The sequence below is a fragment of the Neoarius graeffei genome, chromosome 11 (genome assembly GCF_027579695.1).
Source record: "Neoarius graeffei isolate fNeoGra1 chromosome 11, fNeoGra1.pri, whole genome shotgun sequence".
NCBI classification, from domain to species: domain Eukaryota; kingdom Metazoa; phylum Chordata; class Actinopteri; order Siluriformes; family Ariidae; genus Neoarius; species Neoarius graeffei.
The window spans coordinates 27,069,763-27,095,057 of NC_083579.1; the positions used below are offsets into that span (position 1 = coordinate 27,069,763).

Sequence of the window (25,295 nt, forward strand, 5' to 3'; positions counted from 1 at the left end):
CGCCCCCTTACCGACTCCGTGAAAACATCCCAGCAACACTACATGACAATGTGTCTGATCATCAAATACGTTATAATTGCTCCAAAAATATTCCAATCATAGTAGATACACCGCCAGACGGTGCAAAAACAATCCGAATTGGCGTTTTCCAGACTGAGGCGCCATGTTGTTTAGTTGTTTACTTGTCACGGCTGCTCTCGCGAGATTTGACATGGGTTACATACAAGGTCAGCTGACTTGTAGCGCGAGATTTCTCGAGACTGAATGACCTCTCACCCACCGGCGCGGGAGCTTTTGACAGAAGTAGTTCGCGAGTTGTTTTTGTTGACACTTGGGCATTTAAAGATGTCATCTCGCGGCACAAAGCGGAAGAAAGCCAAAGACTGTCCGGGGCAGAAGAAGATTAGGCCAAAGAAAAAAAATAGTGTGTTTCCGGTAACCCGACCGATCGAGAATTTCCGCGTCGAAATTGCCGACCATAAAGTTTTTATTACAAATTTCCCTCGATATTTTAGTGTAAACGGCGTTAGTTTGTCATAATTTTTTGTTTCAACGCATTCAAGTTGTGAAAGAAACGATAAAAAGTAAAATGTTTCACCACTTCTATCAGCCCTCCTCCATAAACTGAGCCGAGCCGCCATTTTGAATCCTCATTCAAGGCTGTAATGCAAATTGCTTCCTTTTCAGTATACAAGTGCACTTCCATGGCAGGGAAAAACACTACATTTTGCCGACTATGTAGTCCCCTATTTATACAAATAGGAGTCATTCAGGATTCAGCCATGTTTTTGCTTGACCCAAGTTCTACAGTAGGCTAGGCTAGGCCGTCTGCTTTTAATGGAAGTAGCCTAGCCTAGGACGTTATTTTCACGTTATTTCTTGATAAGGTGTTTTCACGTTATTACATGAAAATAGCATGAAATATCGCTTCCGTAGATCATAACTCGAACTCTCACAATATTTTTTTTATTCGTTTAAAGATTTAAAACACTTATTTTATTATGATGTGTGGTATAAAGGATTCTGTGCCAAAATACTATTTTGTAAGATGTTTACTTGTGTTAATTTTTTCAAACAAAATTTTAAAAAATTAAGAAAAAAAAACCTTTCCTAGGGCGGCACGGTGGTGTAGTGGTTAGCGCTGTCGCCTCACAGCAAGAAGGTCCTGGGTTCGAGCCCCGGGGCTGGCGAGGGCCTTTCTGTGTGGAGTTTGCATGTTCTCCCCGTGTCCGCGTGGGTTTCCTCCAGGTGCTCCGGTTTCCCCCACAGTCCAAAGACATGCAGGTTAGGTTAACTGGTGACTCTAAATTGACCGTAGGTGTGAATGTGAGTGTGAATGGTTGTCTGTGTCGGCCCTGTGATGACCTGGCGACTTGTCCAGGGTGTACCCCGCCTTTCGCCCGTAGTTAGCTGGGATAGGCTCCAGCTTGCCTGCGACCCTGTAGAAGGATAAAGCGGCTAGAGATAATGAGATGAGAAACCTTTCCTACCTACCGACCTTATTTTAGTATTTCATGTTACCGGAAACACACTTTTTTTTTGGCCTTACTTCTTTCTTTTTCAATGTTGACAGACAATTTGTTACAATTTCCCTCTCAGATAGCCTCAGAATGTCCCATTGGAGCATTTTTCAAAGGCTTTGCACGGCGGGGGGGGGGGACAACCGGCACCATATCTCCCCCCCGCCCCCGCTCCCTCGCCATGGTGAGCGCCCTCATACTAAATTTTTCTAGAAAAAACCCTGTATATATATATATATATATATATATATATATATATATATATATACACACCCACACATACCGTAGTCATGCCCAGGCCATGGAACAGGAGACCAGCTCTTTACTCTTGTGGGGCTGTTAGAAGGTCATATAGTTCATAATTTCAGATGTATGTTTGGGACACTTGAATAAACAGCATGCCAGGGCTGTCATGTGATAACAGCTTAGTGTTAAGTTGGGTTTGTCATACAATGTTTTGGTCAGATTTGCCTGGTAAACCCAGGAGAGCCTTCTGGGTTGCGTGGGAACATCTGACAGAAATCTCAGTGAGAGACAAATTTAACTCCCACCTCTTAAAGGACCCAACCCCACCTCCCACCCTCCATATTGAGGGAGGTCATATTTTTTGAACAGACCAAGTTCAAGTTCTCAACTGTAGGGACAGCTGTAAGAATTTGTAGCCAAAAGTAGGTTGGTGTCTGTAACCCTAGGATCCTGATTGAGGATGTGAAGTCTGAATGCTGCTTGACTGACTTCAGCTCTGTGACATTAGGGCTGCAGCCCAAACCGAGATGACATCTTTTACAAGGATCATGGTTACTGAATGCAGTACACCTGAGTGGACTGGAGGTTTAAACACAGTCCTCAGTTCAACTAAAATCAATGCACCAAAAGTAAAGCTAAGAAAGGATATGTTGTGGAGAAGGGTGAACATAATGAATGAAGAGATTATGAATGGAGGCTGTATGGTCTAAAGAACTCTGAATCTGAGATCCTTCCTAACATGTTACCTCTACAATAATAATAATAATAATAATTTTTATTTCAAATTAATTGATTATTTTTCTTGGCACGGTGGTGTAGTGGTTAGCACTGTCGCCTCACAGCAAGAAGGTTCTGGGTTCGAGCCCAGTGGCCAATGGGGACCTCTCTGTGTCTGCATGGGTTTTCCCCACAGTCCAAAGACATGCAGGTTAGGCTAATTGGTGGCTCTAAATTGACTGTAGGTGTGAATGGTTGTTTGTCTCTATGTGTCAGCCCTGCACTGATCTGGCAACTTGTCCAGGGTGTACCCCACCTCTCACCCATAGTCAGCTGGGATAGGCTCCAGCTTGCCTGTGACCCTGTAGAACAGGATAAAGCGGCTAGAGATAATGGATGGATGGACTTTTTCTTGAGCTGGCACCTAAAGTTTTAGATATTACTTAATGACTGGTTGTTATTGGAGTCATTTAACTGCACAACAAAAGACTAGGTCTTTAGTGACACACACACACACACACACACAAAAAAAAAAAAAACTGGATGCCCTCAATTTAATTTAATAATTTGGATTTAATACCCACTAACTTGTGCGTGCATGCGCGCGCGTCTGTCTATTTAACCGGAAAAAATAACAGGAAATGACATCAAATAAATAAATAATGTCAAATTGAAAAAAATATTAAAAATTGAAATTCTAAAACATTCATGCTCTAAAATACCGGAAGTGTACAGAACATTTGCTAGAATTTATTTATTTTTCATTTACGTCTTTTTTTTATTTAATGTCCATTTGTAAAGCGTCCTTGGGTTTGTGAAAGGCCCTATATAAATTGAAATTATTATTATTATTATTATTATTATTATTATTATTATTATTGATGTCATTTTCAAAATAAAATCGAGTGAATGGAGTAAAATATTTAATATTCCTATTTATATTTATTTTGGATTTTATGCACAGCATTTGTAGTTGTTAATTAATGATAATTTTAAAATAAAGAAGTGAGAAAATAAACAACTCCATTTCCCATGATTCCGAGCACACGCGCCCCAGAGAGGGGGCGTCGTTTTTCGGACTGTTTTCTAGCCTGGCACGTTGTTTACTGTGAGAACTCGCCCTGCCTGGTGTGGGAGTGATCAGTGGAGGTGACTGGGGGGTGTTGAGCGGCTTGTTGTGTAAAATGGATCCTCTATGACAGAAGAAATGCAGGAGGGAGGGAGGTAAAAGGTCACCATGGCTCGCGCTGATCAGGTGACAAATGTGGCAAAGTCGGGTTGCGTCCGGACTTTTTACACGAAATTGCACTAAACTTAGAAAAAAGAATGACAAACCAGGGGAAGCAGTTCTGCACAGCAGACGAGCCTGATGAAGCCCTGACGTTTGGTTATTATGATGAAGATGATGATGATTTGGATGCATTTCCAGAGGATGGACTGTGTGGCTGCGATGAAGGAGGTCAGCCCTACTTTTACACTTCCCATGATCTAGTTAAGGTTTTGCAAGGTCACTTTGTTTACTCAAGGACGCTTTTGTAACCTTGATGCATGCACATAATGTCCATTTCTCTCATGTCAGACTAGTTTATGTGTTTAAAAACCTGAAACCGCATCACCATACTGTATAAAATCTATGAACTTCAACCCATAATGCATTGACTGACTAATTTTTTTTCTTTCTTTTAACATAGAGGCATGCCCATGCTTTTAGAGTGGGTGACAGGGCACACGAAGAAGTGATATGTATAAAACAATCTTGCATTTCCAGGATGGACAGTATTTAGATGGCTGTTAGAGAGAATTGAGTGCCAGATAGAAAAGCATGAACTGTAATTCGCAAACTGTCTTTCTTTTCATTAGTTACATGAAGAAAACATGCTGCACAGAAGAGCAAACCTGCTCTTATGTCTCCTTATCTCTTTATGGGTTGTTTTACAATCAGGGTACAAAGTTTGTGTCACAGGGGTCCAAAATTCAAACTGATTCAAGCTGGTTTAAAAAAAAAAACTATCAAATCTGCACTTTTGGAAATTAATACACATATGAACATAGGCATGTGTAATAGTTTGTATTATAACAAGATTAAGTGTAGCTTTAAGCAGGGCTGGGAGAAACAAATGAAGTGATTCTCGGAGAGGACTTTTTTTTTTTTTGACAATTCAGAATCCACTAGTGCTTTTAAATATAAGGCTGTAAGCTTTGTGTTAGTTGTCTCTAAAATTTATGTCCCAATATCTTGACCACGTTTTAGGATGAAAATAATCATTTTAGATATTTTATATTGAAAAATTAGCTGTCTCGGAGAGGACTTTTTTTTTTGACACAATTACATACTAATTTGATCAAAATAGTCTGAAAACTTACTGGCATTCAACATTAAAACTTAACTATGTTTCCAATGATCTCATCTCATCATCTCTAGCCGCTTTATCCTGTTCTACAGGGTCGCAGGCAAGCTGGAGCCTATCCCAGCTGACTACAGGCGAAAGGCGGGGTACACCCTGGACAAGTCGCCAGGTCATCACAGGGCTGACACATAGACACAGACAACCATTCACACCTACGGTCAATTTAGAGTCACCAGTTAACCTAACCTGCATGTCTTTGGACTGTGGGGGGAAACCGGAGCACCCGGAGGAAACCCACGCGGACACGGGGAGAACATGCAAACTCCACACAGAAAGGCTCTCGCCGGCCACGGGGCTCGAACCCAGACCTTCTTGCTGTGAGGCGACAGCGCTAACCACTACACCACCGTGCCGCCTGTTTCCAATGATATGGAACCAAATATTTGTTTTATGGTATAAAGAATGATTTAAGTGCATCCCTTTTGGAGCTACCTGTGGTCAAAAAAGCACGTTTTCTAAATGACACGAGTAATTTTGCTAAATATGACATATATTGCCATACATTCACCAAAAATAACGTTATCACCAATTTTTTTTTTGCATGGTAAATAGAGCTATCACAGGGCTACAATAAACAACCAAGTTTATTTAGTCAAGCCTTTTGATATTGAAGATAATAAGTGTTAAATGTGATTTTTAGCTTGCGTACCCTGATTGTAAAACAACCCTTATCTCTCTTCACTGATAAACATTCAACAGGGTGTCAGCATCATCCCTAAGCAGTGTTGCTGTATTAGTAGCGAACGTACACTCAAGAAGTTGCAAGATGTCTCCACATGACATTTGCATAGCAGTGGCGGCTGCTGGTTTTTAAAACAGGGGAAGCCCATTTTATGCATTCATCGTAAAACCTGTAGGCCGGATATCAAAGCATAGAAAGGTGTGCCCCATTAGCATAGTGAACTAGACAACCCCACCAAGTGGCAGAAAGTATTTTTGCTTGTACATTTCATGTTATAGTCTGGCTTGCCAGGCTAGTGCCTCATATCCTTAATCAAAAATATCAAACATCCAAAAATCACTGGCTATTCAACGAAGAGCCTTGAACATCATACCCTGATATGCAACACAGAGTCTTTAACACAACACCCAGCTGTGCAACACATCCTTGAACATCTTCTGCAACACAGTCTGGAAATTCATAACCAGATAGGCTATGCAACACACAGAACCTTGAATATTATACCCAGGTATAACCTATAACACAGAGCCCACCATTCTCTTAACATTACTGAACAATATACACACTTCAGATTCATGAACATTATATGATGCACACTATTTATACGAGCACCTTCATCGATAGCATGTTCCACCCTGACCCTCCCCAGACAGCTAAGTCTTGCACATGAAGTGACATGCTCATTGCTCATTTCATGCCTTTTGCAAGCCCTTTTGAAATTCACCAGGTCCCCAAACCCATCTTTTGACCAAACTAAATTTCCCTGAGAGGGCTTCATCAAAAGACATGGCCAACAGTACATTTTATTAGTCACAGGAGACCCAGTCAACCAGTTCACATTTTCATACCAAGACACCTGAAAAGACCTGTTATGACCTGCTGATTTTTGAATGAGATTAAGCTTGGGCTTTGGTCTGCCTTGCTCTTTAATTCTCACTTTCTCCTCATATGGCAGAGTGTCAAAACGTTTTAACAAAAGCATGTCCACGACGTTTGCCATTATAGCAGATAGATACCAGCTGTTAGCAGCTAGCACTGCAGATCCCAATAAGGCTCAAGCTAGCCTATAACCACATTGATTGAACTACAAATGAAATAAACGAGTGAATTCACGAATGATCAAACTGATAGAATGGATGAAAGTTAACGGAGCACAACGAGTAATATTTACATTTATTTACAGAGTAATGTACAGAGACATCAATGAGAAGAAACGTTTATATGAAAAGAAATTCGGACAGCACTTTGGCACACGACTACACTTTCTCGACATCCGCTAGGGACTGACGGATCATGTTTACCGTGTTCCTCGCCGAAGTACAGCGACTGCCCTCCTCATGTCTTTCAAACACCACCTCCAATAATCCTTTATCAGCCAGCTCCTTGGCCCTCCCATGTCCCGTTTACCCCCAGAGATACCCGGCTTCCCCTGGAAGTGACGATTTTGTCAATTTTAACCAATAACAACTAGCCGAAATTGGCTGTTCAGAGCCGTCTAGTAGACTGCAACGGATACCCGGCTGCCAGTCCATAGAGCCCATTGAAATAAGAAAGGTTACAGCCTGGCAGCAAAAGTGATTCTCGTAGCGAACTGCAAGTTTGTCAGACATCACTCAAATAAGTTACAGGATGACATAGGGATAGTTATGAACGTAAATACAATCTTGGGCATATGTTATGTAAGTTATTGTTTTAATGAGAATTCAACGTCGTAGACGCCGCAGTTTGGGGAGAGAATTTTAGGGGAAGTTCGGCTTCCCTTGTTGTCTCTGAGAAATCGCCCCTGTTGCATAGTCAGTGAAGCTTCATTATCTGTTGTGTATCATAACATGTGACATAAAGATGGGAAAGTTTCTGTAGATGAATAGAATAGAGTGCAGTTTTGTCAGAAACGATAATAGATTATCGTTTATTTCTGATGGAGAGAAATCTTTGTCATGTCACGGCACCACAAAGTAAACTATTTACATATTTACAAAGTACTACTTCTTCTATCAGGAACGCAAACAAGATGAAGCAATGATGGTGAGGAAACTGATATGAAGGAAATGGTTACAAATGGAATAACTCACTTTTATTAACTTAAAAATAAATATAACCAAGAAGAGAGTTTTTGAAATGAAGAAGAGAGTAGAATGCAGGTGCGACAAACAATGGCGATTGGTTGTTGGAAACATGGGTCAAAGAAATGGTGAAAGTCGTGAAGTTGACAACACTACAGTAAGTGGGGTTTTTATTAAATGGAAATGCATGAATTTGGAAAAAAATTCTCAAATATCGCAAAAAAGTTTATACATTCCCATGAGGTGGTTTTTCAGACAATCCGATAAAGCAGTATTTTGCAAAATTGAACTGGAAACACATTCTTTGTATTCAGTTCAACACAACATGGCTATTCTGGTGGATCCAACTGAAATCTCATCTCAGAGACTTACATGACTATTGTGAGAGGAGAAATCCCAGCTTTAATCATGTAACATGTAACAATGGAAATACAGACCATTTGCAGTTGTTTCATAAACTATTTATTTATTTATTTAAAAATAAATTGCTTCTATTTTGTGCAACACTGCAATGGAAACCTGACTAGTGATACCCAAACGCAATGAAGGTTTTGCTTTTCATTTCCAATTCCAGGACAACATGCCACACTGTAAAGCAAAACCTTCAGTGCACTTTTTTTTTTTTACTTGAACAAGATTAAGAAGAATATTTTATGTAATAGTGTACTAGTTTACAGTACTGTGTTTCGAGATGGAATGGCTTCTTCTGTCGAGTGTATCTTACTCCTTTTCCCAGAAGTGTTCCACTGACAAACATGCCATGAATTGCAAGGGCAGTATTTTGGGCCTGGAAGTGTTTGTGAAGGCCCTCCACATTCCTCAGTTGAGAGCTGTTCGAAATCCCAGAGCTCGAATGAGCATGTGATCAGGAGGGGTGTACGTGCTGGCTGGGCAGAACAGATTAAACACAGCATTGTATAGGGAGTATTTTATTTTAAAAAATAACTTCAGATGTGTTAAAACAAAATTTAATATTAGGATTAGGACAATGATTCTACAATAGGGATCTCTCTCATCCCCAGTGGCAAAATATACTCCAATCAGCCATAAAATTAAAAACACTGACAAGTAAAGTGAATAACATTTTGATTATCTCATTACAGTGGCACCTCTCAAGGGGTGGGATATATTAGGCAGCAAGACAAGTCATTTCTTGAAGTTGATGTGTTGGAAGCAGGAAAAATGGGCAAGCCTAAGGAACTAAGTGACGTTGACAAGGGCCAAATTGTGATGGCTAGATGACGGTCTGAGCATCTCCAAAATGGCACATCTTGTGGGATGTTCCCAGTATGCAGTGGTTAATACCTACCAAAAGTGGTCCAAGGAAGGACAACTGGTGAACCAGCAACAGGGTCATGGGTGTCGAAGGCTCATCGATTTGCATGGGGAACGAAGGCTAGCTCATATGGTCCAGTCCCACAGCACGGCTATTGTAGCACAAACTGCTGAAAAAATTAATCCTGACACCTTTCTGTTTTCGCCAGCATTAACTTTTTCAACAGTTTGTGCTACAGTAGCTCTTCTGTGAGATTGGACCATATGGGCTAGCCTTCATGCCCCGTGTGAATCAATGAGCCTTTGACACTCATGACCCTGTCGCTGGTTCACCTGTTGTCCTTCCTTGGACCACTTTTGGTAGGTACTAACCACTACATACCGGGAACACCCCACAAGATGTACCGTTTTGGAGATGCTCAGAGCCAGTCATCTAGCCATCACAATTTGGCCCTTGTCAAAGTCACTCAGATCCTTATGCTTGAGCATTTTTCCTGTTTCCAACACATTAACTTCAAGAACTGACTGTTCTCTTGTTGCCTAATATATCAAATCCCTTAACAGATGCCACTGTAATGAGAATGAGAAAATCAATGTAATTCATTCACCTGTCAGTGTTTTTAATTCTATAGCTGATCGGTATATATTTCAAACACAGTGTCCTTCACAACAATCTTTTGTGTAATTTTCAGATAAATACCTACACACACTTCCCTGTTCCAACCCTGATTATTTTCCAGTAACAGTACACTCCAAAGAGTTTTATTCCATACTTGGCCTTTTTTTTTTTAGTTGGGTTCAGAGTCTTGTTTAAGGGCTCCCTGGTACTCTGACAGTCTTACATAGTGGACAGAGCCACAATCGCTGACCTCCCACCAACCAAAAAAGAGCAATAATCATAATTTACAGAAATAAAATCACTGACAAAAATGTTACACAGCACCTTTTTTTTAAATGTGTGTATATGTTGTGTAGTGTTGGGCTTCCAAGATCCCTTCTGCAGTGAGGTGAAGCCTCGCATCCTGCTGATGGGTTTACGGCGCAGTGGCAAGTCTTCCATCCAGAAAGTGGTCTTCCACAAGATGTCCCCCAATGAGACTCTCTTCCTGGAGAGCACTAATAAGATCTGCAGAGAGGATGTATCCAACAGCTCCTTCGTCAGCTTCCAGATCTGGGACTTTCCTGGACAGATCGATTTCTTCGACCCCACCTTCGACTACGAGATGATATTCCGTGGCACGGGAGCGCTCATTTTCGTGATCGACTCACAGGTGTTTTTGTCAGTCCTGAACGTTTCTCATTCGATGAATGTAAATATCGGAAAATAGATCAGTGGCAGGAATCAATATTCATAACTGTACTGAATTACAATGAATGAGATAAAAACATAAAAAGAAACAATTGGAGTGGCAGATTAAACAATTCAAGATAAATGTGGTTTACGGGTACTCAACCAGATCTGCATAAACCGTGCCAGTCAAAAGCTTGTACACCTCTACTCATTCATAAGTTTTTCTGTATTGTGACTGTTTTCTATATTGTAGAACAGCACTAAAGACATCACAACTATGAAATAACATATGGAGCATATATGGAATTATGTCATAAACAAAAAAGTGTTAAAAAACAAAATGTGTTTCATATTTTAGATTCTTCAAAGTAGTCACTGTTTACCTTGATGATGTGTTACACACTATTGGCATGATCTTAACCAGCTTCATGAGGTATTCACCTGAAATGCTTTTCAATTAACAGGTATGCCTCATCAAAAGCTAATTAGTGGATGAGTTTCTTGCCTTCTTAATGCATTTGAGATAAAACGGTAAATAATAAAAATACAGTAACTAGCCCTATTCAGCAACTGGAGTAATCCATATTATGTCAAGAACCGCTCAACTAAGTAAAGAGAAACGGCATCTATCATTACTGTAAGACATGAAGTGTCTGTTTTTTTTTTTTAAGTTAATAAAAATAGAAAAAAACAAACTTGAATTAGAAAGTGTGTCCAAACTTTTGACCGGTACTGTAGTTACAGGACATGGAGGGTGGAATGTATTCTAAAGTAACTAATAAAACACTTTAGGGTGGTCTGTTCAGGGAAAATAATCATTAATGGGGTGATGTGTGGTCTGAGAAGAAGGAGATTTATGGTTATCACTCTGAAGTTGATTATTTTTCCCTAGTAGTATGTTCTGAAATGATTTATTTCCCTCATACCACAACAATTAAAAAAATTAATTGCACATACATATCAAAAACTTTTTTTATCAGTTTAGAGTTAGTTATATTTAATGTTGTAGAACATTCATGCAAAACAATTTAGTTCCTGCTATCACTGACATTATAGAAGATATACACAATCATTCCATCTTCTTCTTCCTCTTTTCTTCTTTTGTTTTTATCCTTGCCATGTTACTGAGAAACTGTAAAATCCTCTTTTCTGAAGACGGCACACCTTTTATGTTTGACTGTTACAACTATTACAAAACACTGACACTGGAGACTCCTTCCATAAATTTTACATGAACATCTCCTCATGGAAATCTTGGCCATGCCTAGTTTTTAATCCATTTCTTTAGGCAGTAGAGTGAAATGTCATATGTTCTACACCTTGATAACTTCTTTTGATGGACATCTTTTTGTTTAGGATGACTATGTGGAAGCATTGAGCAGACTCCACCTCACTGTGACCCGAGCCTACAAAGTCAACCCAGATATCAACTTTGAAGTATTCATCCATAAAGTGGACGGCCTATCCGATGATCACAAGATTGAGAAACAGGGAGATATACACAAACGCGCCAATGACGACCTGGCAGATGCTGGCTTAGAGAGGATACATTTAAGGTTGGTTTAAAGGTGACATGTTAGCTCACCTGGCCATAAGGCCGATGAGCTATTGCCGTGGCGTGGCGTCCGTCATCCGTTGTCCACAATTCAGTTAAATCGTATCTCCTCCGTCAGTTCTCCATGGATTTCCATTCCGATTGTTTTGTTTGAAAGAACTCATCACTGCACAAAACTTGGCTGTTGTCAAATTTTTTTTTTTTTTTGCTAAAGAGTTAGTAATTAGGCCAAATGAATGAATTTTCCAGGCTTCTCACTAGAATTGTATCTCCTCTCTCATTTTTCATCGGATTTCAGTTCTGATCGATGTTTTCGGTAGATCTTTCCATGAAACAAAACAATTTGTTTACAACTTTATTTATTTTCAGTTAAATCGTATCGCCTCCCTCAATTCTCAATGTATTTCAGTTCTGATTGTTTAGTTTGAAAGCACTAGTCCTTCTGTACAGCACTTGGTTATTGTATTGTTAAATTTTTGCTAACAAACTGCTAATTGGGTCAGTCCATATGAAATCACTAGAGGCCTCCTGACTGACCATCTCTGATTTGCTTCATACTTTCACAAACTAAAGTTATTATTCCCAGTAAACACCATACAAAATTTCAGCCTTATATCCAGTCCTCTCAATAACTGCATGCAACTGGCGATTTTGCTGCCTACAAACGCTCCATTGCCGGCTACTCAGTGGTTTTTCAAAGAATTGAAATTCATAAGTTTTTACTTCATAATTTATACTTCATAAAAATAAAATTTTGCATTCAGGATCACTCAAAATTCACCATTTAACATCTACATTTTCAAAATTTTCCGGGGGAGGACCCCCGGACCCCCCTCTTTTTTTATACATCGCGGCGGCGGCTAACGCAGCCACCGCTCAGCTTACGCTTAACATGGATCCCAGACGTCCACTATTTAGCAGAATTTCACTATTTTTCTAGCCAAAGTGTTTGTTTTTTTTAAATCTCTTGTATATCCGTTAAAAATTTAAGTAAAATGACCAGCAGAATACGTTCTGATTTGGTTTGCTTGTTTAGCCATGTTTTCGTCGACTTCGTTTGTTCTCGTTGACATTTGGGAACACTCAGAAGTTAAATTGATGTAAATACCGCGAGACTGTACGCGATAGAACAAGAAAACAATATGGCTGCGCCCATTTGCTAGAAAACGTGTTTTAACTCCGTTCATGCTTTTGTTTCTAATGTGTTTAACTTAATTCAATATGTGGTGGAAAGCGTAGTTGCGCTTAGCCAGAGAGGAAGTTGAATCCAAGAAGAGATTAATGAATGTGGTGAATACAGAACTTGAAACAAAAGCTCATGCGAACAGAGTAGCCAAGAAACTATCCAAAAGAGCACTGCAGGAACATCAGAAAAAGCAGAAGGAAAGATCAGAGAAACAAAAGCAGAGAAAACTGGAGGAAAGATCACAGAATGCACCCCCAGAAAAGAGCATTAAATTCCTCTGCAGTGAAACCTTTCAAAAAGAGAGGTTTAAATCAAATATCTCCAATATTTGCTGTACATATGTATATATCTAATATTACTGAATCATTGATTTCTGCTCATATTCATGATTTTTGAAAAATGAATGTGGCTTATATTAGACTAGTATTGACATTAACTCGAAACAAAAAAATAAGTAAATGAGATGAACTGTGGATACTATTGTTATATTATAACAAAATCAGTGGAATATTTAGGTAAGTATATTCTTCAAAGCTACATTTTCGTCTCATTTTTATAAAAAAATTTTTGCCACTTATGTCATAGATTACAAAATATGGCATCAAATAGATACACGTTATTGTTAAATTCTGTTGCTCTTCAATGTTAAATCTATGTAAAAAATGTGTTCTATAGCATCTTTAAATGTTAAAATCTCAGCAGCTTCAGGGGGCTTTGCCCCCTGTACCCCGCAAAGGGCTTGTAGCCCCCTTGACCCATGCTGATAGTTTCTTACATTCCTCTATTTTTTTCAATTACTGCTGGGATCCCTGGCTTAACCTCTGCCTACTACTCTTTCTTACTTGCCCCTTTCTCAGAAATATATTGAGAGGGCTGTATATCTTTATTAGTTTTTGAGATATTGGGGCTTTTAAAAATGGGGCATGACACTGATTTTACTGTAAAAACGTGTGGTACAGAAAAAGATGCTAAGATCAATAAGTTATTACTTTTGAACTATTCAGCTAGATGCATGAAATTTTCAGAAGTTGTTCTTAGGTACTAGATGTCTTTAACTACTATAAAAGAAGATCCACAGTTACATATTTGTCGGTTTATAGCTTGCTGAAAACTGTTTAAAAAAATTGTTTATGCTTTGGAGCAGTTTTGGCCCTCTTTATTTCCACATTGAAGCACATCATATCCTTCAAATTTTGGTATTTATTTCTCATGTTGTAGTACTATTTTGGTGACTAAGTATTTTTCTAAAAGAAGTAAAATTTTCTGATTTATGAGGTATTAAAAATGAAGAAAATCATTTCACGCCTATATTTCAAATGCATACTGCTCATGTATGACAAGGTCTAACATAAAAAGAATTATACCGCTGGAAAGAGCATGTCTTCATTAATATATTCACAAAATATGAAGTTGGTATCTTCAACCAAACTATATTTATTAAGGTATCAAATACGCCATGTTTTGGTACAGATGGAAATGCCATTTCAAGGCGTATGATTTACGCTCCAAGTAATACATGAAACCTGGAAATTGACATTCATATAGATTGTTAATATTAGCTGGAATTATCCACAAGTAATGAATCAAACTTCTGAGAAATCAACAGTCTCTCTTGCAGATACAGTTCCTGGTAAATATGCTGTGTGTTTTGTATGACCAACAATGGTGAATAGGTAACGTACGTGCAACATCGGATGAGTATTGTAAAGTAAATCATGCTGTATCTCCTCCCTCAATGGATTTCAGTTCTGATTGTTTTATTTGAAAGAACTAAACCTTCTGCACAAAACTTGGTCATTGTATTGTCATTTTTTTCTTTTTTGCTAAGAAATTAGCAATTAGGTCAATTTTAACAATTTTCTTCTGACTAGAATTGTATCTCCTCTCTCATTTATCATGCGAATTCAGTTCTAATCAACGTTTTGGATAGATCTTCCCTCTGGGAATAAAATTTAGTCCTTTGTTGATTTTCCTGTTGTAAACAATTTGTCATGGAAGTTTGTCTTCTTTCACATTGTCACATTTCAGTTCTGTTTGAAGTTTTGGTAGTCATGGTTATTTTGATGTCAGGCCAGGTGAGCTACTATGTCCTTGACGTCCTGGTACTCCTTTCCCACAAGTCGACACGGTTCCCTGAGGTCTTCATGAAATGTCTGTGACATGTTTGGTCAAAACACCATAAGAATAAAGCACCATGGCTCCCTTCTCATCCTGTCTGAACATCCCTGTTCAAAACGGCTGATTTTCGTGCCTGTTCCTTTAAATGATAATGAGCCACTTTTAACCCCACCACCTCTTACACCGGTCAATCAGGTAGCACTTTTCTCATGAATATTCATTTACAAAGGCAGTTCTCAAGTCATGAGTGGAGAAACTCCGATGAGGGGATGGGATCATTGTAATGAGCTTCACTTGTGATGTTGAAAGAGGAGACAAACGTGAACGACTTGTTGAAGGACATGTTTTCTGGAAAAAGTCAGCACAAAAGAAACTGACTGGGTGTTTTTTGTTTTCTTTCTTTCAGATTTTGTGGTTTATGTGCTACAGATACCCAAATATATGTGCACAAGCACAGAACATGGGGATTTTTCATAATATGTCCCCTTTAATAGATGCTGGGGTGTGTGTACTTGTTACATATTGAGAACCAGAATGCATGTTTTACCAATAGAGTAAGGACAGTTTTTTGGGAAGTGAGGGCATTTTGGCTGGTCCTCACTTCTTCAAAGGGCTGTTTGTGGGTTAAGACTTAGTTTTAGGGTTCGGGCTAGAATTACAGTAGGGTAAGGGCTGGGGTTAGGCATTTAGTTGTGATGGTTAAGGTTAGAGTAAGGGGCTAGGGAATACAATACATCAGTGAGTCCTCACAAAGATAGAAGTGTGTGTGTGTGTGTGTGTGTGTGTGTGTGTGTGTGTATATATTAGAAATGCACTATAATACAGGATGGCTCTCATATCAGGCTGATCCTGCAGGGTATGTACTCATATGTGGTATAGGAATAAGGGTATAATGATTTGTACCACAGCAACGTTAAATTCTCAATTCTGATTGGTCAGAAGGTGTTGATTAATTTTCAGTAACAGCAGAGACTTATAAACAAGTTGCTGCATATAATAACGTCAAAAAAGTCAAAGTCCCTCCCGTGCCAGGACCTGGTCTTCCATGGCAGTCTCCTGTCCTAGTACTTAAGACGCATTAGGTGGCGCCAGTCTCTGTTTCTCTAGCCCTCGGCCTCTCGCCTATTACGTAGCTCAGGTTACAGTGGAGAGCTGATTCTCTGGTAACCGCAAGAGTTTGACTCTCTACTCGCGTGTGTATTGCGGCGTGCTTCACCAGATGGCATTTTTATGATGGTCTTTGGTATGATGATCGCGGGAAAACTCACGATCTCCTGGTTGAGAGGCAGACACACTCGAGCCACTAGGTCAACTCGTGGTGCACAGAATATAAGCCCATAATAAACAAATGAATAAATAAATAGCTCGTTATTTAATACAGCGAAATATTATATCACTGTTGTGTATGCTGTTTAACATTCCATAACATTAAGTGTAACTGTAAATGAATAAAATGTATAATTTAATGATTTTAAACATGTGATGCGAAATTGCTTTGGTGTATTTTGGCGAAATATTTATAGCACGTATAACTTTATCTTATCACAAATGGTGATTAAGTGGAGGTACTTTAAAAGTCCTTGGATTTTGTCCAGTGTTTGTGCAAAATCATTCCCTTTATTTAATGTAAATAGCCTTCATGAGTTGAGAGTAAACAGTATTGTGTTGGGAAAATATTAGACTCCATAGTCATAATTCTTTTAACACAGGATGGACTACTTGCATAATCAGTGTTAGAATGCTTATAAAAAATATTTTTACCCCATGATCCTCCTGCATGCATCAGGAAAATGTGATCCAATGTCATACCAATATTTCAGGCCAATATTCCTCTAATCTTTTACACAGATTTGAGTTTAAGTTATTTCATGCATGTCTTTGCTTCAGAGATAAACATCACTCTTTCCTTTGCAGTCCATAATAAATTCAACACAGAAGCTAGAAGTGAAAAATAAACTAAGTTGGCTGGATATTTAAAGAAACAACTTTTGTTTTCTCTCATTTCAGCTTCTACCTGACGAGCATCTATGATCACTCCATCTTTGAGGCGTTCAGTAAAGTGGTGCAGAAGCTCATTCCACAGCTCCCAACTCTGGAGAATCTACTCAACATTTTTATATCTGTGAGTAATGAAATTCACATATGCTCTTTATCTTATCTGAAAAAAAAAGTTTGTAACATTTGAATTAAAAAAAAAAAAATTCATATATTATGAGTACACATGTGCCAAGTGTTTTCTACCAACCAGTTGATGGCAGCAGAAAATCAGCAATGAAATGTTAATGGGGAAAAAACAATAAACGCTTTTTGTTTGGTTGTTTTTTGTTTTTTTTTTAATCATAATTTACAATGATTTACTTAGAATATCTGGTAATTAATAAGGACTATAAAAAGATCAATATTGTGATAAATGTCACAGTACACCTTTTTGAGATATCATGGAAATTATGGTATCTATTATCAAATGTCTTATTTATTTTTTATTTATTTTAATAATTGCATTGAATTTTGTATTTAATCTTTAAAATCCGTGTTAAATATTTTTGTTTTATTCTTTTTCCAGATGAAAATCAATTGTCAAATATTTATTTAAAAAATGTTGAACAATAAATAAAGCATCATACTTATATCATGATACATATCCTGTATTGTTGAGAATCGTGAATTTTTTTGGGGTCACATCGTCCATCCAACGACAGAGGTGTGGTAGATTAAGGTTGAAATTAAATACTTTTTAACCACCTTTGGAGCTCTGTTTCTGCTCTGGAGTTCATTATGATTAAATCCATCTTTTTCAAAGTCCCCAAAGGAGACACTTTTTTTCTTCTTCTTCTTCTTCTTCTTCTTCTTCTTCTTCTTCTTCTTCTTTTTTGTTTATTCGATTAAATGTTTTGGGAGAATTTATACTCAATTTTGGTTTAGATTCAGGTTAGAATTGCATACTGTAGGAACACCAGGAACAGGGTTAGTGATAACTGGTCTAGTCATTAAACTAGCATGGGTGGTGTAGTAGTTAGCACTGTTGCCTCACAGCAAGAAGGTCCTGGGTTCGAGCCCAGTGGCCGAAGAAGGCCTTTCTGTGTGGAGCTTGCATGTTCTCCCCGTGTCTGCATGGGTTTCCTCCGGGTGCTCCGGTTTCCCCCACAGTCCAAACGCATGCAGGTTAGGCTAACTGGTGGCTCTAAACTGACCGTAGGTGTGAATGGTTGTTTGTCTCTATGTGTCAGCCCTGTGATGATCTGGTGACTTGTTCAGGGTGTACCCTGCCTCTCGCCCATAGTCAGCTGGGATAGGCTCCAGCTTGCCCACGACCCTGCACAGGATAAGTGGTTACAGATAATGGATGGATGGATGGATGGATGGATGGATAGATGGATGGATGGATGCTGCATGACCTAAAGTAACTCTACATGCTGCAGTCAATGAATGAATATGTTTAAATTTAGCTAAAAATGTCAAGTATAATTAACATTAGACAACAAACTTTAAAGCAGTGTTAAAAAGAGCTCTTCAGTAGCTTTCAAATAACACCATCCCCATCCCTTTGTGGTATACGGTGCCCCAGGAATTGGCTGCTGAAGTTGGGGATTTTAACCAACTTTGGAGCTCTATTAGTTTGTTTCAACTGATCATTTTCAGAGTCCCCAAATGAGACATTCTGTTTATTCAGTCAACATCAAATGGCTAAATGTAAAACGCTCAAATCTCATCTCATTATCTCTAGCCGCTTTATCCTTCTACAGGGTCGCAGGCAAGCTGGAGCCTATCCCAGCTGACTACGGGCGAAAGGCGGGATACACCCTGGACAAGTCGCCAGGTCATCACAGGGCTGACACATAGACACAGACAACCATTCACACTCACATTCACACCTACGGTCAATTTAGAGTCGTAAAACGCTCAAATGTAATTTATAAACATTATGAAACTTTGCATAATGTTCAAATAGTAAAATCTGTTCTGGCTCTTCATGGAACTCGATATAGCTAAGAGTTTTTCATAATGAATGAAAATGGTGATAGTTACAGCATATTCTATAAACAGCAAATTGTGTGCTTGGAGCTCTTTCTTAGCAAGACTTTTCCTGTCCACACACAGGAATAATAAGTACACAAATGTAACCCAAGACACTAAATCCTATCACGATTGTGACATTGTTTGAATGGTGGAAAGACTTCAGTACAACTGGATCTGGGGAAAGAAAGCATGATTTATGAAAGGAACAAAACAAAAAGCAGAGTGAGTCATGTCATGCCATGGTGGAAAATCAGACTACCCTTAGGTAGCATAGCTTCTGAAAAACAATGACAAATAAGTACAAGAGATGAAACCAAACCTCCTAATTTAGTTTATCAACAGCCTACCTGAAAAAGAAAAATGTCTCTGTGCATGTCTTTATTTATTCACATTTCCTTATGTTTACAGATGACAAATGGTGATGTTTGAAATAACCATGAATCTTGCACACAGATTGTACGCATATGGTTGGTACACAGTAAATGGTACCAACTAAATGGCACCATCTAGTCTGGCAGCAGCCAACCCACCAAGCAAAGCCAAGCTGGAAATTGGAAAGTCACCAGATATGCAAAAGGATGGACTTCTCCTACTGCAGAGTGCACTGTAATTTTCCTTATGGTTTGGGTGGGACAATCATTGATAAATCAGTATAACTTCAGGATGTTTATTTTACCTCGGAAGGTACAAGTGGAATACCTGTAATTATTCTATCCACATTCACTGGATATGAGCAATCGCATGCTGTGATTGGCTACTCTACTACAAGGCTATATACCATGAGTAGAGAAGAACAAAATGGCGGAGCATGTTGCTGAACCAACCGAGGACAAAATTAAAAACTCTACTCGAAACCAAAAACCCAAAAATTATCAAGTATTTAAGAGAAACAGAAATAGCTAAAAGAAGATGCATCCCCCCCCCAAAAAAAAAACAAAACTCCTGTTCCACACTCCAGCCCAGTCGGTGGCGGTAATGCACCTTTAAGTTGGTTTGCCACCTGCCAAAAAACCCTAAAGAAGAAGAAAACCCCCCCCCCCCCCCAACACAAAAAAGTAACAACATATGGAATGAAAGTATTTGATGGTAAAAACATATATTATTTTTTTCAAAGAATTATTATAGCATTTTTCACAAATTGCTACTGTCATTTCGCCGGTTTGTTTACATTCTAAGCGGAAATGATTTTGTCGGATGTTTTGTATCACGTTTTTATTTATCGAATTTGCAAAAAATAAAAATGCTCCATTTCTCAAAATCCCAGTGAATGCAGATAAAATAAAAGTTATTCCACTCAATCTCGTTATACATGGCTAATAGCCAACTCAGTACTATGCACCTCGTCAGCTATCAGCTCATGTACGACTTGATTTCGTGGAATAACTGTTAATTAGCTTATTAATTAAAGTTTTAAAGGTGCATCAGTAGTCCTTAATTATGTTCCTTAAAGTTGAAAGATAGAGGTTCAAAGGTGTACCTTTTATTGTTACCCCCCCCCCCCCCTCCCTCCAAGATACTTTTAGTTCTGAGACTATGGTCCAGGGTGCTGAATGTATCGTTCAGCAGTGGTACCCAGTATTAGGCCTACAGGAAACTGATTGACTGCAAGTGCAATAAATCACTGACCTGGATCTTCACCATCTGGCTAACCCTTCAGACTGTGGCCTGGAAATCAATCAAAGTCTACCTTCTTTAATAATATACACTATATGGCCAGAGGTTTGTCAACCTCTACCATCAAACTTCTATCTACATATTGAAAATCCCATAACAGGCTATAACAGCCTCCACTCTTTTGGGAAGGCTTCCCATGAGATTTTATAATGTGCCTATGGGGATTTGTGTTCATTCAGCCACAAGACTATTCAAGAGAGAAGGCTCTGATGATGGATGAAAAGTACTGGCTTGCAGTCAGAGTTCCGTTCATCTCAGTGTGTTCAGTGGGTTAAGGCCAGGGCTCTGTGCAAGCCAGTGGTATTCTTAGACACAAACCTTGGCAAACCATGTTTTTATGGTGCTTGCATTGTGCACAGACACATTGTCCTGCTGGAAAATGCAGTGCTTTTTACATAGGTCAAAAAAGTTCAGTTTGTGACAATGTGCATCATAGAAATTTGAGATATCAGTATTCTATTAATTATGCACGCAATCAAATTGCATTCTTTTAAACAACAGAGGACCCAGTCTGTACAATCCATAGAGTTCAAATATATAGAAAGCACGCTGGTCACGTGATCACATTCTTTCATAGAGAGTCTGCGAGATCATCTGCACTTGTGAAGTGACTGATAGTCTCATAGCTCTGGAATACAACAACCAACATGTATTATACATTAAATGATGCTTGACTACATTATAAAGATGTTAAAGATATCTTCAGTAACTTTCAAACAACACCATCCTCACCCCTGTGTGATGTATGGTGCCAGAGAAAGAGGCCACAGAAATTGGGCATTTTAGCTGACTTTTTGGAGCTCCATTTCTGCTGTGGAGCTCCTTATGTTTCAATTGATCATGTATGAAGTCACCACTTTGTTTATTTAATCAAAATTTTTGGAAGAAATTATACATTTATTTCTTCATTTATTTTTAAGATATGGTGAACCTGTAGTACATTTTTGCTTACAATATTATTAAACCTCAATATTTTAATGTATTTTATTTTTACAGACAAAAAATGCACATTATTTTACACTGTTTATTATACAGAAATAAAGTATTTAAAGTCATTAATCTTTTTAATGTTTCTTCATTCAAATTTTGTTCAAGTTTTCTGAAAATCAAATTATGAACGCAGTATCGTGAATTGAATCTTCTCTTTCTCTGACATTTCACTCAAGCTCCAAAGCTTTCTCTACACTATGTACTACTGCATCCCAATTAAAAAAAAAAAAATAGATCAGTTTTTTAACCAAGTACACCACTTGGATTGAAACTTCAATGGAGTGACTTTATTCCAGTTTCGCCTCTACCATGTTAGTCACTCTAGAACAAATATTTTACCAAAGGTCCACTTGCTAATGGAAAAGTATTAAAGCAGCAGTTTAATTCTTTTTGACTCTTGTTGCAGAATTCAGGGATCGAAAAGGCATTTCTGTTTGATGTGGTCAGTAAGATCTACATTGCCACAGACAGCAGTCCAGTGGACATGCAGACGTATGAGCTGTGCTGCGACATGATTGATGTCGTCATTGATATTTCCTGCATCTATGGGTGAGTGGGGTTACTGCTTAAACTCATTAAAGTAATTTCAATAAAGCAATAAATCAGTGAGAGGGTCTGTATTCTCCAAGCAATTCTTCAATAAACGTTTTAATTTGATTAATCAGTTGTGGTATTTGCAAACTGGTGTTAACATTTCAGAAAAATACATGCAGATTCAGATTAGGGATTGGTCATGAGGGCAACTGAAAATAACGGTGATCATCAACTCCAGCTTGGACTTCATTTTCTGATATTGGGAGACTTTGTTTTGCATTGTTTCTTAGTTTTACCACAGCACTTTTGAATTCTCAAATCTGATCCGTCAGTTGATTTTCAATTTCTAGAACAGCTAGGCATCTAACGATATATCATGCAAGGATGAAGCGCGGTACAAATTTATGACAATTCAAAAATAATGAAATAAAAAATTGAGATTATTATTAGGGATGTCCCGATCAGGTTTTTTTGCCCTCCGATCCGATACCGATCATTTGATTTTGAGTATCTGCCAATACCGAGTCCCAATCCGATACTACTTATAATCCATAAAAAATAATAAAGACGAGGAAAGAAACGGATCCAGGATGTTCCTCATTTTTTATTTAACACCTTATTTTAACATCCAACAACTCCGTTAGCAAACAGAGCACTTATGTGAGGTAGTTTGAACAATAAATAACATAAATTAAAAACATAACCTTAAAATACCTGGCAGGAATGTAAACAAATAAAAAAATAAAAGTGCCACAGTGCCGGTAATTTGCTTTTAAGAACGCATCTCACAGTGGTATACAGTAATTTCAATTAAGGAAATTAACATTTTTCTTGATGAAAACAAGCATTTCTACCCTTTCAGGTTTGAGCCTGTTTCTTTTGTCATCCAACACGTTTGCAACAGCACTAAAAAGTCTCTCACTGTCCACAGAGCTGCAGGGGGCACTGAGATACTGGGTTGCAACAGCAGCCATAGATGGAAACTGAATGGCATGTTCTTTCCAATATTGAAGTGGGTCACTTTTCTTAGGGGTGTTTTTTTTTTCTGAGAGGTAGGTCTGCACTTGAGTTTCTGCTGATGTGGTACTCACAGACCGTCCCTGTGACTGCCTCTCTCGTAAGATTTCCTCAAAGGCGATGTCCAGGCTGCTACATGCTTCATGATGTGGTGCCTTGCTCACTGGCTCTGCTGTGGCCTCATTTTCCTCTGCCACTGCACTGGCAGTCCTCCTCTCCTCTGCCTTTGTCACCTCCTGGATAAGATGTACCTTTGCAAGCAACAGGTTGGCTGACTTTGTGAAAAAGCTAGAAACAGATTAACAATTCAAAATAATGAGACAAGACTGAGACACCACAAAGCACAGCTCTTCAGTTAGGCAACTTCCTACACATGTACTCAGTTAATAAACAATATAAAAATGAAAAAGTCTAACCTTAGAACTAAATTTCTCAAAACTAAATTAAAAATAAATTAAAAAAAATAAATTGGCTTAGTACTGGTGTCTGGGGATAATTTGACTTTATATAAACATTTAGAGCTGCATTTTAATTTTACTATACTTGCCCATCTTTGTATCTGGGATCTAGAAGAGTGGCGATGTAGTAGAGTGGCTCAGTTTCAACATCAGCAAAGCACTTCTCCACTGCCTCCAGGAGAGTCCTCTTCATTGTTTTTATTCCCTGGTCATCATCATCCTCCCGAGACAGAACACTTCTGAGGACTAATGAGTGAATGATTGACTTAATGAATGCATGAGGTCTTTTTTTTTTTTCAAACATCAATAAATGTTACAGTATAAACTAATAAATTAAAATACAAATTACCTGTTATGGCAGGGATCACATCAGCTGCCGTTGCAGTCTCCCTGCTCACATCCCTGGTCAGCTCTTCAAAGGGAGATAGCACATCAGCAGTCTTCTTCATCAGCTCCCACTGGTGAGCTGACAGTGTAGCTGGTAGAGTGCGCTCAGCTGCAAAAACACTAAGAGCGCGTTTTTGTTCCAGTAGGCTCTGCAGCATGTAGTGGCTGCTGTTCCATCGTGTCTGCACATAAAACAACATGGTTCACTTTATTTTTTGTGCAAATTAGGTGCAGAGCACGTAATGTATGTGGCTTACTAAATCAAGTGTATGGGAAATAATTAATAAAATAAAAATATATTAAAGAATGACGTGATGAATCTCACCGGTACATCTTGTTGTAGGCGCTTAATATCCATATGAAGCTCCATCTGGATGTCTTCTAGTCGAGAGTAGGCCAACGGGGAGTGTTTAAAATGGCCTACTATCTTCCTTGCGTTGGCCAGGTCTCGGTCACACTGCACTGAGACAGCAGGCCCTCATGCACACAGAGTTGACAGGAGTGGGCTATGCAGCCCAGACTCGGCACCCCCATATCCCTCGTAGCTTTCTTCATATTTGCTGCGTTGTCGCGCAAAATTATGTGGACCTGTTGCTTGTCAATTCCCCAGTTGATTAGCATATTTTCCATCACTTGATGGATGCGTTCTGCAGTGTGCGATCCGCGAAATTCCTGGGCATGTAAGGTCGCACGGCGCAAAACAAAACCTGAATCAATCCACCGTGCGGTAAGGCTTAGTAGAGACATGGGAGCCACGGACAAACTCCAGATGTCTGTGGTGAACGAAACATGGGGTACATCTGATAACAGGACACATAGTGTGTCAGAAATCTTCTTATGAAGGGCTGGCAGAGCTTTCTCGGTGAAATACTGACGAGATGGCTGTAGCAAGCGTTCTAGGTGGGTGGAGCACAGAAGCACGGCAGGCCAGTACCGAGTTCTCAATAACTCTTTTATTGTCAGCTTTTCAGCTTCTACACGTTTATTTATATATACACACACACACACGCGCGCGCACAACACACGTGTTCTGGTCGGGCGAGAGCCTGCTCTGCTCTCGCTCTCTTCCTTAAATAGGGCACGGCTGCTGGGAAGACACACAAACGCAGGTTAATTCACATCAGGTGTAGTGATTCTGCCACTTACCTTCCCTGACT

General features: G+C 38.9%; 1 protein-coding gene across 1 annotated transcript in view; it reads left to right on the plus strand.

Annotated features, from left to right (window-relative positions):
* The first annotated feature begins 3,714 nt into the window (after window positions 1-3,714).
* The window catches only part of rragd (ras-related GTP binding D), a 69,673-nt gene continuing 48,092 nt past the window's right edge, over window positions 3,715-25,295 (plus strand). The window contains exons 1-5 of the mRNA XM_060932930.1: window positions 3,715-3,942; window positions 9,887-10,182; window positions 11,559-11,758; window positions 17,069-17,183; window positions 22,149-22,291. Of these exons, the coding sequence (XP_060788913.1) occupies window positions 3,810-3,942; window positions 9,887-10,182; window positions 11,559-11,758; window positions 17,069-17,183; window positions 22,149-22,291 (887 nt within the window). The 5' untranslated portion in view covers window positions 3,715-3,809. The remainder of the gene's footprint in view (window positions 3,943-9,886; window positions 10,183-11,558; window positions 11,759-17,068; window positions 17,184-22,148; window positions 22,292-25,295) is intronic.